Source organism: Cyprinodon tularosa, unplaced genomic scaffold, assembly GCF_016077235.1.
Source record: "Cyprinodon tularosa strain WSP-4 unplaced genomic scaffold, ASM1607723v1 ctg155, whole genome shotgun sequence".
NCBI classification, from domain to species: domain Eukaryota; kingdom Metazoa; phylum Chordata; class Actinopteri; order Cyprinodontiformes; family Cyprinodontidae; genus Cyprinodon; species Cyprinodon tularosa.
In genome coordinates, this window is record NW_024038386.1 from 37,629 (window position 1) to 51,791 (window position 14,163).

At 37.3% G+C, this 14,163-nt stretch overlaps 2 protein-coding genes across 2 annotated transcripts in view; both read right to left on the minus strand.

The window, feature by feature from the left end:
• Nucleotides 1-1,396: 1,396 nt before the first annotated feature.
• Nucleotides 1,397-6,249, minus strand: LOC119780109 (transmembrane protein 233). Its single transcript, XM_038280011.1, has 3 exons — nt 5,836-6,249; nt 1,861-1,995; nt 1,397-1,679 (listed from the first exon to the last, which is right to left on the minus strand). The coding sequence occupies exons 1-3, from the start codon at nt 6,010-6,012 to the stop codon at nt 1,668-1,670; spliced, it is 324 nt and encodes a 107-aa protein (XP_038135939.1). The 5' UTR covers nt 6,013-6,249; the 3' UTR covers nt 1,397-1,667.
• Nucleotides 6,250-8,144: 1,895 nt separating this feature from the next.
• The window catches only part of LOC119780111 (RNA-binding protein Musashi homolog 1-like), a 37,296-nt gene continuing 31,277 nt past the window's right edge, over nt 8,145-14,163 (minus strand). The window contains exons 12-14 of the mRNA XM_038280013.1: nt 11,378-11,434; nt 11,074-11,228; nt 8,145-10,995 (exon numbers count right to left, since the gene is read on the minus strand). Of these exons, the coding sequence (XP_038135941.1) occupies nt 10,954-10,995; nt 11,074-11,228; nt 11,378-11,434 (254 nt within the window). The 3' untranslated portion in view covers nt 8,145-10,953. The remainder of the gene's footprint in view (nt 10,996-11,073; nt 11,229-11,377; nt 11,435-14,163) is intronic.

The window sequence follows — 14,163 nt, forward strand, 5'->3', positions numbered from 1 at the left end:
TTTTGGCAAAGGTTGCTTCAAACACAGATTCTAATTTTCAGTCTGCGTAAAAACTCTTTACACTTTAAACTTGAGTTCCACTCAGCAGCTACAGAGAACCCCTAAAATAATGGATGTTCCCTGTGCAAAGCAAGGTTGAATTACTACTTCACTTAACCTCGGGTAAAACCTTCAGGTTCTGGACAAAAACGAATGCAATTAAGGAAACAAAGAAATATACTAAGGATACAAAGAAATGTAAAATACATTTAGAAAATAAGGTCATCTTTTATAAAGCCGCTAACTGAAATAAGATATAAACACCTGCAGTTGTCACATTGCTTCTGTCTATGCTTCATTTGTAATCTTTAAATGTGTCAGAAAATTAAAGATATACAATAGGGGAAACAAGGTGTTGAATAAAAATTTATCCCGAAATAAAACTAAATTAACAATAACTCTTGAATAATATTCATGGAAAAGTCCAAAGTTAAAATTAAAGTTGCCAGAAAGTTTTACAAATGCCTGTCTCGGATTTTCTCATGTCTGCACCCAAATATGGTGGTGGTAGCCTGATGCTCTGAGGATTCTTTCCTGCATCTGGACCTGAACATCTTGTTGTAATTAATAGAACTGTTTCAGGAAACCCTTATCCAGATTGGGACATCCAGATGTAACGCAAACAGTGGGACAATGATGGGAAGAACACCAGCAAGTCGACTTCTGAAAAACTAAAAAACTCACATCAGATTTTGTGGTCTAGTCAAAGTCTGTAATCAAATGCAGAGAAGATGTTCTAGAATATTCTTATGTCAGTATTTATGCTAAGAAATCCTAAAGTCTGCTGGATGACGTCAATTTTACAGATAATAGGCAAAAATCTTTCACAATGGTGAAAAAGATCGACAAATCACAAATGCCACAAGGGCGGCACAATCAGTAATTGGGTTTAAGAGCCTTTTAGGAGGGCAGGTTACATAGTTTATCAGAGGTTTTTGTTTCATTTGCAACAAATGCTAAAGTTTTTTGTTTACTTAGGTAATCTCTGTTGTATTAAAATTAATATTTGGTTATATAAAATAATTTAGGCAAAATCAAGTCATTGGTTTTGTTTTTGAATTTATTATTTACAAGAAAACATAAAAATACTGACACATTCTACAGGATCAACATCAACACAAACACACTGACTTACATATTTGGGGAAAAACATCATTTAGAAAAATCAAACCATTAATGTAAATACAGCGGAGAAGAGGGAACAAAAAGTATATCAGCTTAACTGTTTTGGAAAATGTACTTCAATGTCAATCTGAAAAGTAATATGTGACCTTTTAGTTTCTCTTTGGGTCCGTATCAATGCTTTAAAATAAAGGGGAAATCATTACATTTCATTAGAAGTTATATATTTTATCTGTTTGAGTCAAGAAATGGCTGCAAAAAAAAAATTTAATCTACCTATACTGAATAGCAATTCTCCATCGTCTTGGCCTCGTGCAAACTAAAATCAATGGATTTCTGTTGCTTTTAAGCATCTGTGATATCTAGTGCAGAAATAAATCGCATTTATATTGACAAAATGAGTCATATCCTCTCAATGGGTGTGGGTAAATAACGGCCAGTCCAGATAAAACCGTCCAGAGGTTTTTATTCCATTGTCTCATATTGTTTCCCCCTTCCTTTCACAGCTAAAGATCCATCTGAAAGAAAAAACATGGCCTCAAACATCAAAGAGAGTCTGTGTCAGACATGTAGAGGCACATTATAGATGCAGTGATTCTCAGGCACAAACACGACATGTTACAACATTTATGTCGCTCAGTGTCACCGTCTGTAGATATGGGAATGAAATGTGCAGAGCGACGGAGCTCTCTGACTTACTGTGGTGAAGTGAACAATGCAGGTGATGGCGATGACGAGAAGGCCGATGATGACTGAAGCGATGGAGACGTACAAAGCGTTCCTGCCCAGCCTCCTGGAGCCGTCATAGTCACCACGATAATAACTGTTTCTAGACTGGGAAAATAAAAGATAGAAGTAGATTAAATCTAGCATTGTGAACAGGTTGTGCTTTTCTAGCCTTTGAATTTCTGTCTTCGATTGACAATTACTTCTTTAAAAATGTCTGTAAGCCAAGTAATTACTGCTGCACCTATAGATGGTTTTAACCTTCATTTGGGCATTCTAAAGAAAGATATAAATAAAAATAATTTAGATATAAATGCATGTGTATTATATAAATATATATATATATTTATTTAATTTCCCTTTGGGATTATTAAAGTATTTTGAATTGAATATATATGCTTTTATTTGATGCTTATAAATATTTATAATTAGTATTTGTAAGTAATTTTGTCTTAATTACTGTTATAATGATGATTTGATCACCAAATTAGTTGAGGACCATTTCAATAATGAAATAATGAATACATCACAACCTATAACTTTAAAAGGGTCTCTATGCGTTGCCAGCTTAGATTCTCAGCAAAGGTCTGTCATGGTTTCGTGGCAATATCTTCTGTATTTAACCTAAATCCATTTACCCATCAGCTTTTTCATTGTCATTACACTGTCACTAGTATAAAGCAACAAAATTCACTCTGCATTTAACCCATGCCCTTTGGGAGCAGTAGGCATTGTGCAGTGCTCAGGGAACAGAGTGGGGTGAAAGGTCTTGCTCAGAGACCCAGAGTGGCAGTCCGTGGGAGTCGGGCATGGGCGTAGGTTTGCATAGGGACCATAGGGACATGTCCCTACCAAAGTTTTGAACCGACCTAATTGTCCCTACCAATAATTGGATGTGAGCAACATGTTTATAATTTACAGCAGTAGTTGTTGCAGCAGAGGCTTCTTTTCCTCTCGCAGCTCCTCTGCCTGGTCTCTCCTGTCCCTTTCACGTAGCAGCGCATGGAGCTGCGCTGCGCTGTTTAACTCCACTCATTGGTTGTTCTGCCTTAGGTTCCGCCCTCTCTCTCTCTGATTGGCTGTTTTCTAGTCCTGGTGTGCTTGGAGCACAAAATTGAAAATTGATTCACACTAGAATGCTGCGGTTATTACAGTAAATATTAGGCTACAAAACTAGTCCCAATTAAAAAAAATGAATATCATGTACACTAAAAAACAAAAACCTTTTTTTTCTTCTATAAAGCGAAATATTCTGAGTCAGCCAGGAGTTCTGAAGACACAAAATGGGCAAATAAAGGCTGTAAGCCATCAACATTTCTGATTCTTATCCACAGCCAACTAAAAAAGAAAAAGTGAGTGTTTCCTTTTTACCAATATGTAGTTGCTATTACTGGTTTCATTTTTTTATGACTCTTTGAGAAAGTTCAGGTATAATTATTAGCAGGTGTTATTTCTCTTATAGAGTACAACAACAAGAAATGGGGCCTAAACATCAGCTGTTTTTCGTTTAAAAAACATAATTAGGGTTCCACATAAAAATAGTTCTATTTTATTGACTATTTATACTTCTAGAAATAGGATAAAGACAAGAACAAACAAAGGAAGAATATAAACATTGATTTTATCTTACATAGATTTCCACACAGTCTATAAGTAAATTAGTACAAACATTAATGTCTGGTAAAAATGCTTGAATCTGGCTGTTTATTTTGGATAATGTTAAATTACAGATAAGATAGTGTTATATTGTCTTTTATAATTGTTAAAAATTATTTTATATTTGAATACACTTCGGCTCATTCTTAGTGTTGTGTTTGTAGATGATGCCAATAAAAAAGAAAATACAGTAAGGAGCTATTTAAAGAGTCAGACAGTAAGCAATATAGGACAATGATAAAAGGTTGTGTTACATTTAATCCTTTACTATTAAAAATGCACTTATACATTATATGATTATAGGAAACACAGATATCCAGTAATAATGATGCAGGGCAGCTTGTAGGTGAAGCAGCTGGCCCTTCAGTGCTTCAGGTGATGTCTAAATAAACCAGGTGAAACTAAAATATTTCCACATGGATGGAGAATATACATTTATATTATGTTTTATAGTCTCCATTCTCCAGTTAATGATTAATCACATACTAAATTAGTTGACGATTATTGAAATAATCAATTAATACGATTATTTTTTTCAGCCCTAGATAAAATAGATGAAATGGGCTATACAGAGTAACTACAGCCCAGATGTTCAACTTTTATAGTGAAGTTAATATTTTAATGAATGTATTATTTTGCTTGATACAGAGAGAGCATAGTAGGAAAAATATAAGAGTGGGGTTTAACTCTGCACTATTGTATATCTTCAAAAGAATATACTTTATTTACCTTCTCTATTAGTCATGCAAATGAAACCATTTACAAAGTGGAAAACAGTCCTAATTCCACATTCATCAGAGCCTGTGATACTTCAAACATTGATAAACAGCATCTAATGAGTGTAGTGCTTATAAAATTTTTATTAATGTAGCAAAATGATGCTTTTCTCTTTTAACAATGAATTCGTCTTATCAGTACGGATGCTCACATCGAGCATAAAAAAGGGCACGCATATTGCAGCACCAATGACACCAGACCAATAGTGTCCCCACCAAAGTTCAAATCAAACCTACGCCCTTGGAGTCGGGCTTGAACACAGAACCTCTGGATTCCACTAGGCCGCCACTCCCCTACAATGGATCTCTGTAGCTTCTCCATAGTAACCATCCTTGTTGACTCTCCGATGACAGTTCGTTTTGCCTGCCCTGTCCGTTTGGAAGTAAGGACATGTCTTGTTACATATGTTTATCCTATTTTCAGGATGATGTATTGAACAGTTGACAGATGTTTAGAGCATTGTTTTAGAACCTAACAATGCTTTTACAGTTTTAGTTTTTTTTCATTGTGGTCTTTGTGATCCTGCTTCTCTAAATAATATCCTTTAAAGAATAATCTTGGACATATATTGAGATGAAATAACAACTGGTTGGATTTTCTATAACTATTTTGAAAATATCAAACTGTAAAAACACGATTAGGGTGAAACTCCGCCCCATTGAAAAATTCTTGTGCGACTGGAGAAGCCCGAAATCATACAGTGTATGCCCGGCTTTAGATAGTAGATAGTAGACCCCACTTTGGGTCCTTGCTCAACCAGTTTGTGGTGTTGAGATACACAGATACAGAAATCAAGCTAAACAACAATTTATGTCATTGTGTCAAGAAATATAATATCATCTCTTAAAATGAAAAAAGCTACTTTTGTTGTTGATGTTGCATGTAATGTTCTTACACCTGCGGTTAATTTTTTTTATTCGACCAATAGTTTGGGTCATGAGTCGACCATATTGTGAGTCTGAAACTGAACAATTCAGTAACCTCTGCTCTAGATTGCCCTTCAGTATGAGTGTGTGAGTGTAGGATTGTACTGAGCTGCCCAGAGACCGCCCTGGACTGCTGATCCGTCCTGCCACCCTGTCTCAATGAATAGATTTAATCAGCATAAACCAGACGATATACACTAGGATGCCTTTCATGTAGTGATTTAAAAAAAAAAATCTTAAATAGCAGGGATCATCACAAGAAAAAACAAAATAAGGTGCAATGATTTTGGTTTTAAAGTGGCAAAATGTGAGAAATATATCAGTGTTTTATCCCAGGACACTCTACTTTGGCAGATTCAAATTCTGCCGTCTTCAGAATCAGTCCTTTCTCATTTTCCAAAACAGAGGATAAAAATAGAAGATGCAGTTGTCTATGAGGCAGGGTTCATCACATTCACTCACAGGTCAAAGGGCAGTGTCACCGCACACCTTCAAAACACCATTTCCTTCAGCTTGTTTCTGGTTATTTCTCAATGGCCAAAGAATTTTGTAAAATCCAGCCTAGTTTATCTGTGTAGTCCATACATACCATGACAGAGAAGACCAGGGCCACGATGTTTACGGGACATGCTGGACAGAAGCACGCCAACATGGTCACAAAAAGGTAGCTCCGGAGGGGAGGTGGAGGTTCCTGCTCCTCTAAATAAAAAAAAGTGCTCCCGCTTAAGGAGCTTTTGGTTTGTGAATCTAGCACACCGACTGCCATTGACGTTCCAAAGAAACACGGTATGAAAACAATTACAACCCAAATAAAACTGATTAAAACAATTCCAAAATGCAGTGAATACAAAAGAAGGAAGCTGGAGGAGCTGAAGTCCAAAGTTTATCCAGAAACTAAAAGAAGTTATTCTTTGGAAGCCATTCCGTTTCACTTCTGTGGGTTCTTGTGTTTGTAGGCAGATGGTAAAAGGAGAGAGGCGAAAGAGGATCTGTGACCCTGCTGGCCTCTGTCCAGCTCTTCATATGTAGGGGGGATCTGGTACCCCACAGAGTGCACTATGAGCTCCACTAACTGGTTTAAAAAATCTTTCATGTTAGGGTAAATTTAAACAGTTTGTTGCCCAAAAAAAAAAAACTCTTTTCTGTATGGATTTATGTGCTTTAATTTTTCACCAAATGCCACCACCTGCAGAGATTTAATTGGTAGAGCTGGATTTTTCTCATTTATATGAAGATCCTCCCAGCAATCATGAGGAGGGGAAAAAAAGAATTGTTGAGCAAAAGTCAAACTTTGCTGTTGTTAACATTGATGTTTTATTTTTTCCTGAAGCTATTAGTCTTATCAATGTCACTACTTTAAAAAAAGAAAAAAGTCCTCTTTGTCAAATGGGGGAGAAACAAAACATCCCACAACATTATAGACCATTCAACCTTACTTTACAGTGACTGAGTTGGATTTTTAATAAATGATCTCTGTCTAAAGTGCCATCCTCTATCTTTAGCAGAGGTCTCAATTTTTATTACTCAAGTAAAGGTATAAATGCTACTGTCGATAGGTGGGGTACACCCTGAACAAGTCGCCAGTCCATCGCAGGGCAACGCAGAGACAAACAACCATTCACACACTCACTTCTAAGGAGAATTTAGAGAAGCTGATTAACCTAAAAATCATGTTTTTGGGTTGTCGGAGGAAGCTGGAGTACCTGGAGAGAACCCACGTATGCATGGGGAGAACATGCAAACTCCATACAGAAAGACCCCAGGCCAGGAATCGAACCCAGACATTCAGGCTGCAAGGCAGCAGTGCTACCCACTACTTCACTGTGCAGCTGGAGTATCCACTCAAGCTTTTTACTCAAGTAGTAAACTAATAGTAACAGTGTCAATTTTAACAGCATTTTTTTTTTAAATACCAACAAACCAATAATAAGAATCTCCTTAAATAAAATAAAAAAACCTAACAAGTTTATTTTTAAAATGTAAGGAGTAAAAAGTAGAGAAAATTGCAAAAAAATAAAATAAAAGAAGTGGGCATTAAAAGGTGTTAAAAAAATCCAGTAAAGTATAGATAAATATACCTATTATCCCATATTATTGGTGGTGGGAGGATGAACTCCTCACAGTTGGAGCTATTTTTGTATTTTTTAAGGGGTCTGACAGAAGATGTGGGTGATTTTTGGGGAGGAAATAACTTCACGAGAGTTCCTCGTGAAGTATTTTCCTGACTTACAAAACTAAAAAAAATCAACCTTAGCTGAAGGGATCTCTTTTCTTTCCTATTTTAAAGGGCGGCTGCAGGAAATGAGCCTCAATGTTATATTCTATTAAAAACAAGTTTTATAAGTTAGTATTTACATTTCTGAAAACACAATTCAGATTGACTTCATTTCTCCCAAATGGATATAAAATGTTTTTTGTAATCCTTATATGGGTTTTCTTTTAAGAGATGTTGGAGAAACATGGCTGTGAGGAGGAAGGATCTCCGGCAGCAGTCTGTTCTACAGCGACTCTAGAGAGGCCTGACTGAAGACTCTGTTTTTTTTACATCAGTCTGATGAAGACATTCACTTTTTTCTATACTTTTCTTCATGGTAATAATTTCTCTTTTTAAAATAATTTCAAGAGCCTCTAGAGTAGTTACAGAACCTTCTATAGAAACTTGTTGTGCATCTTTAACGTTAACTTCTTTTAAAAGTGCAATATAAATTTATCTATTAATTCAAGCGTGAAATGATGCCACAGCAATGAAATATTTATTTTATGTTTTTTTTTTTTTTTTACATTTTCATTGGGACGAATATATTTGGGGCATTTTGAAACTCTTGATGCTCAAATTGATTCCCCATGACCAAATGATCCAAAGCACAGTCATGTTTGATCAAAAATACTATTACAAACTGCTTTAGAATAATTTATTAGGAACTTCAAATTGAAATATTCAGAAAACAAAAATAAAAAAGGAAAGCTTGGCGAGGGACAGTCAGAATCTTTACCCGAGCCCACATGGAGCTCCACTCCAAATATTGGCCTATTTCCATACATCACCAAAACAAAAAGGCATCTGTAAAAGCAACATACAAGGGGGAAAAAACATCTCAAAACAGAAAAATATAGTTCTTTTCTTCCCAGAAAATAAGTCTTAATGCCGCAGAATTTCCCACTTCTTGTCTGCTATTACCAATAATAGTACTATTTTCATTTGTAAGGTAAAAAATAACTTATTGCTTTATTGTACGTTTAAAAAGTTACAGTGTTGGTGTCCAGCAGTAGTTTCTATTTATTTTTTTAAAACCATGTCCCAGCCTGTCTGACAGATGAACTGCTGGCTTCCTGTGGCAGAGAAGAGGCTAAACAGGCAGGCAACTTGTTTTTTGTTTTTGCAAAACTCTTCCTGCTTCTCCTGCCAGCCAGCGGCGTCTCATAGTGAACCCCTGTATCAGAACCGACTGGGAACGTCACCCTGTTTCATTTCTGATTCCCTGCCATGCCTCCGCCTTTCCACCTCCACATGGAGCAGAAACATTAAAATTAATTTGTTGGTTTCAGAGAAGCACATATTTGGGAGAAGGTTGGGCGAGAAATGGAGGCCAACCACAAATGAAACAGGGTGTTCTTTTTTTTTTTTTTTTAGTACCAAAGAAAAAAGGCAATTAAAATGATCCTCCGCTGCCAGAAGTAGTTCCATATTACACTCTGGATGTATGCGCACAAACACGGACTCACACACGCTCAGACGCAGCCACATGCACCTTCGAACAGTGATAAGAGGACAGAACAGGATTGTGATTTTTTTTCTCATCTTTTTTTCACAACGGCGTTCTCTGAGAGTCCTTCATTTGTCTTCACGGTGGACAGCACCGCATAAAAGAATCATTTATTTTAATAAGAGAACAATAAAACAGAAACATTAAGAGAACCGCTCAAAAAAAAAATATATATATATATATATAATATTTTCAAAAAAAAGAGGAAGTCAAGCAATACCCAAATCCCTCATTTCTGGTTTAAGGTTGTTAGAAGAGTCTTGCAGTGAAGACCACAACAACAAAGACGGAGAAAAGGCTTAGACCTTTAGAGACCAAGACCTTATATGGTCTTGGTCTCTAAAGGTCTTGGCCTTGTCTCGGTACTCCTTGGTCTCGGTTGGTGTAGCTGACTTGACTACAACACTAGTCTGTGGTGTTTATCTGAAATGGGCAGCATGAAGATGTAAGAGTTAAAGTAGCATTTTTAAGGAAGTAATAATAAAAAAGGATGACTTTATCAAATGTCCAAATAAGCCTAAAAAGCTCCTTAAATTGTACTAAATAATCTTCCACAGCTTTAAGATAGTTTGTCCTCCATAAGTTGAAGTTGACAACTGATCTATTTTTTTCTCAAATGTGCTACATGAAGATGCAGAAGTCCAGCTGGCAATTCTGAAGGAGTAAAGCAATTAAAAAGGGGATGACTTTTGAGTAAAATGGATAAATATGTCAGCTAGAAAGCAAACGATTCAAACGGATTTTCTCCTTCTTTGTTAGCATTCATCCTTACACCGAGTCCTTCTAGCATTTTGCAGGAGGTATAGCAAAAAAAAAAAAAAAAAAGAAAAAAAGCAAATTGATTGTTATATACAGAGAAAATAGGCCACAGAAGATCCTGGAAATGTATTCATGTTTCATCTTCTCATTTTAAGCTAATTTTTCTTCCATAAGTCCACTTTGTTTAACTTCAGTTGCATGGTCATTCAAGAGTCAAACGCTCACTCTTAAAGTGAAGGAAAAAATAAGATTTGGTCGATTATTGGAGCATATTTCACCTGACAAACTCCTAAAATGCACGTTTCAGCAATGCACGGAAGTGACACAAAAGCGGACTGGCCCACAGTGTGCACATCTAACCATATGCATACTGTTAAAGTAGTGAGATGCTTGGAGACAGTAGCATATGACATCCAGTCAAAAACCAACCAATGAGAATCCCCTCCATCCCACCCCACCTTTATATACAATATCTTACAGGAAGACATAAAAACATTGCTTTAAAACCAATTAAAGAATAAAATACCTTACAGATTATCATTATTATGTCAATATTAATAACAATATTACAAAGGTTTTTTGTTTTTAAAGACTACCAAAATATACATTTTTTCTTCTTCTGTTTTCAGTGACAGTTGCAGCGTAAAAAAGGACTTTTGTTGGGTTTGTTCTTCCTTTGTTAAAAATGCCCCCACCTCACATATTTTGTTTGTTTTTACCACATCAGTAACAGCTTTGAAAGATTTCATGATAAAATAACACATCACATTATAATAAAATCATTTAGAAAAAAAAAAACATTTCAAAACAGTTCGTCCTCTTCCTCCGACGGCTTTTCATACAATTTTCCTGCAGTTTTCTCCTCTCAGCCTCAATAGAGGAAACAAAAGGATGACCGAGGAAGGATGTCGGGGTTGTCGAGGGACTAGTTTGAGGACATGAGTACAAAAGAAAAGAAAAAAAAAAACTAGAAGAACCGGGGACGTTACGTCGAAGTGAGATTAGTACAGAGAAACAAGGGTTCTGGTTTTAAAAAGATCTTCAGTCGGTGGGTGGAGCCACGTGGTGCCAGGAGAGCCCGCGGCCAGCCAATCAGATTGTGCCGTCAAAGGGCAGTCAGCATTCTGATTAGCACAACAGCAGACAGAGGAGGAGCCCTCCGATCCTCTGTGACCTGAGCCTCTTCAGTGGTAGCCATTAGTGAACGCAGTGGCAATCAGAGGACCCTGAGGACACAGTGGCAACAATGAATGCACTCTTTGTGAGTACATATGTGCAGCCTTGCATGTTTCTGAATGACCTACCCCTAGACCATGTCCGAACCCTGTGCTGGGGGCGGGGCTGGCGGCACTGATGTAGGTGCTGACTCCTGAGTCTTGGTTGGCTGCGGCGTACAGGTCAGCCATTGGTCCGGGGCTGCTGGTGCCCAGGAAGCCAGCTGTGCGTGATGGGGTGGAGCCTGAGAGGCAGAGGAGACGAGTCAAGCTTGGACACCAGAGGGCTTCACACACACACACATGCTTCTAAAAATATGCTTTTTATTTGTTCAAGCGAGCCTGTGCAAACATTGCGTACAAATATAAAACACACTGGGAGTCACAGACGTACCTCTGACTACTGCTGCTGCAGCTGCTGCCATTGGACCGTATGCAGTGAGTGGAATGGCTGAGGATTACATAAGAAGCCACGTTAAACGCCTCATTGTGGATCCGCTCTGATATCAGATCATAAAGCAATAATCTACAGCTCAGTGTGGCTGAATCTACATCTGCTCACACATCTGTCACGTCATTTCAATCCAACTGCTAGATGCAGGAGGGCAACATAGAGAAGCATCTGGCTCTGAGTTATCTAGGATAAGAAAAAAACGCTACGAGTCACATGTCGGGCTCAGGAGTTTTGAACCTGAAGTACAGCTGCAAACGACATGCTCGCAGATGTGGGTCATATTTATAAAATAACCCAAACTAACGGTGCCTGCTGCTCTGCTGTACCAGGAGAGGGCATAAAAATAAAAAACTCCCTCTAACTGGCATTTATGTAATAAATTAAATCCTCTTTAGTGTTAGAGAAGCAGTGCTGTTGTATCCCCAGGACTTAAAACTTATGCTGCTCAAGCGCAATCTGTGCCACAGAGGCCGGTCCTGCAGTTACATAATCATATTCAGGTAGCTTTTACTCGTTACTGTCCCTTTAACTCCCCCGGCATAAAATGTTATTCAGCATAATTAATCAGATCATAACCTCTGCTTTAAGGTGCTTTCCATCTAAAACACAGTAGGCAGACACACTGAAAACCCGGTTTGGGCCGCTGTCCCTATTTAATCTACAAATCAACGACTCTGCCTTGAACGGATGACGTGTTGGTGTTAGATTTCCAACATATTTAGACTTTTGCATTACAGTTCATGGTTGTAAAATGGAATTGGGAGGTCTATGAAGACCTTTTCTAAGAAGCTGCACTAACGCTGCAAGACGTTTGTTCTGACAGCTTCTCTGGCATGAAGGATTAAACTGAACAAGAACAGAACCAAATCAGCAACGGAGCTTTTAAGAGTTAGATATACAATATACATTTGTAACATCAGTATGTCCATTAAAATAGCCTAGGGCTATGGATGCAAAGATATACAAATTTTGGATGATATGGATTTTCTGATATTCATATTGTTGTTATGGCCTAAACTGGACATTTACTAATATCATTTTTTTCCATTGTTTCTGACATATATAAATAAACTAAGTGGAATATCAGCCAATACAGATAAATACCAATAAATCGAGCATCTCTACTCAAGAGTTAAGGGTCCTTTTTCTTTCTAGAAATCAATTTCTTTAAAACATAAACCCACAAGCTAAAAGTTTGGTCAAGAGTGTATAGTGTGTTTACATTTTCAGTTTAAACATTCGCTCCTTTTCCACTCATTTTGGATTATTTTAAGAAATACTTCTAACTTATTCAAATTATGAGTCATTTAAGACATTTTTTATTTTAAGTACAAATATTTACAAAACTAAACAGTAAAATGTTCCACGGTAGGCCCCTTCCTCTGCTCCAGGTCGCAGCATCATTAGAGAACTCCATAATGCATCTTTAGCTGCTTTTATATGTATTTTATATAGTGACGGTGTATTAAGCATTAAGACTTTTGGGAAAAAAAAATTCATATTACAAGCAAGATAAAAAATAAATAAACCCTTCTTATGTTATAAATTGTTAGTTGACCACTGACCAAGGCTGCTGCATCAAAGAGCTACAGGGGATTTTGACAAGTGTTGATCTTTGAGCTTCTTCACTATTTTAAGAGCAGTTTTGGGTTTTCACCTTTTCAGATAGAAAAAACAAACTTTGCCACAGTACATTAATTTTTAACCACAGTAAGGTTGTTTCCCGAATCTGTTGAAGGAGCAAAGTGACCCAGATAGCAGAAAAGGCTGAATGTATTTTATTCTTTCCAGATTTTAGCCTCTGCCTGTCATGAAACATTTACGGATTGGAAATGTCCTTTAGGGCAGTCATTCTCTAACTTTTAATAACCACCTGCAAATCTTCCGAGATTTATGTGCTGCATCACAAAAATGGAAATAAATTAAATTATGCATCACATTTTTACTCAAAGGTTAAAAGTTTCAAGTTTTCAGATCAGAAAACATAAATTCCCCCAAAGTAGAGGTTTCATGCCAGGCACTGGCTTAAATTTCAATATGGCTATATAAAGGTTGTGTAATATAAAAATATCTGATTTAAACCTCTCAATATGTTTAACAAACCATTCTATATGGCATGGTATGGTATTTGAAAGTGCAATATACTGAGAAAATAATTTATTAGCATGCTTTCTCAACAAATGCAGGCTGTCAGGGGATGCGCCGAACCCTGCAATGAGGCGTTGGTTCTGGTTCATGTACCACCCTGGTATGCTGCATGTCTCCCTCCTCTGTTTAATCCCAGTTCTTTCTCCCTACACTGAAAAAAATAATGCAACCGGTTTTGGCATTTACTTAATCATATTTAGTTATCTGACACGCTTGTCCTGAGTGGGGTCGCGAGGGGTGCCGGTGCCTCCAGCAGTCAATTGTCACCTAAGGACAATTTAGAGAAGCCAATTAACCTAACAGTCATGTTTTTGGACTGTGGGAGGAAGCCGGAGCACCCGGAGAGAACCCACGCATGCTCAGGGAGAACATGCAAACTCCATGCATAAAGACCCTGGGCCAGGAATCGAACATATTTAGTTACTTTAACACAATTGCTTCATGTTATCAGGGTAGGACATAAAACAGTTGTGTTAAAGTTAGTGTTGCACCGATACTGGTACCAGTATCGGACTGGTCCCCGATCCAGCACTAAAATAGTGGTACCGGTATCGGTGAGTACCAACAAATAGGGCACC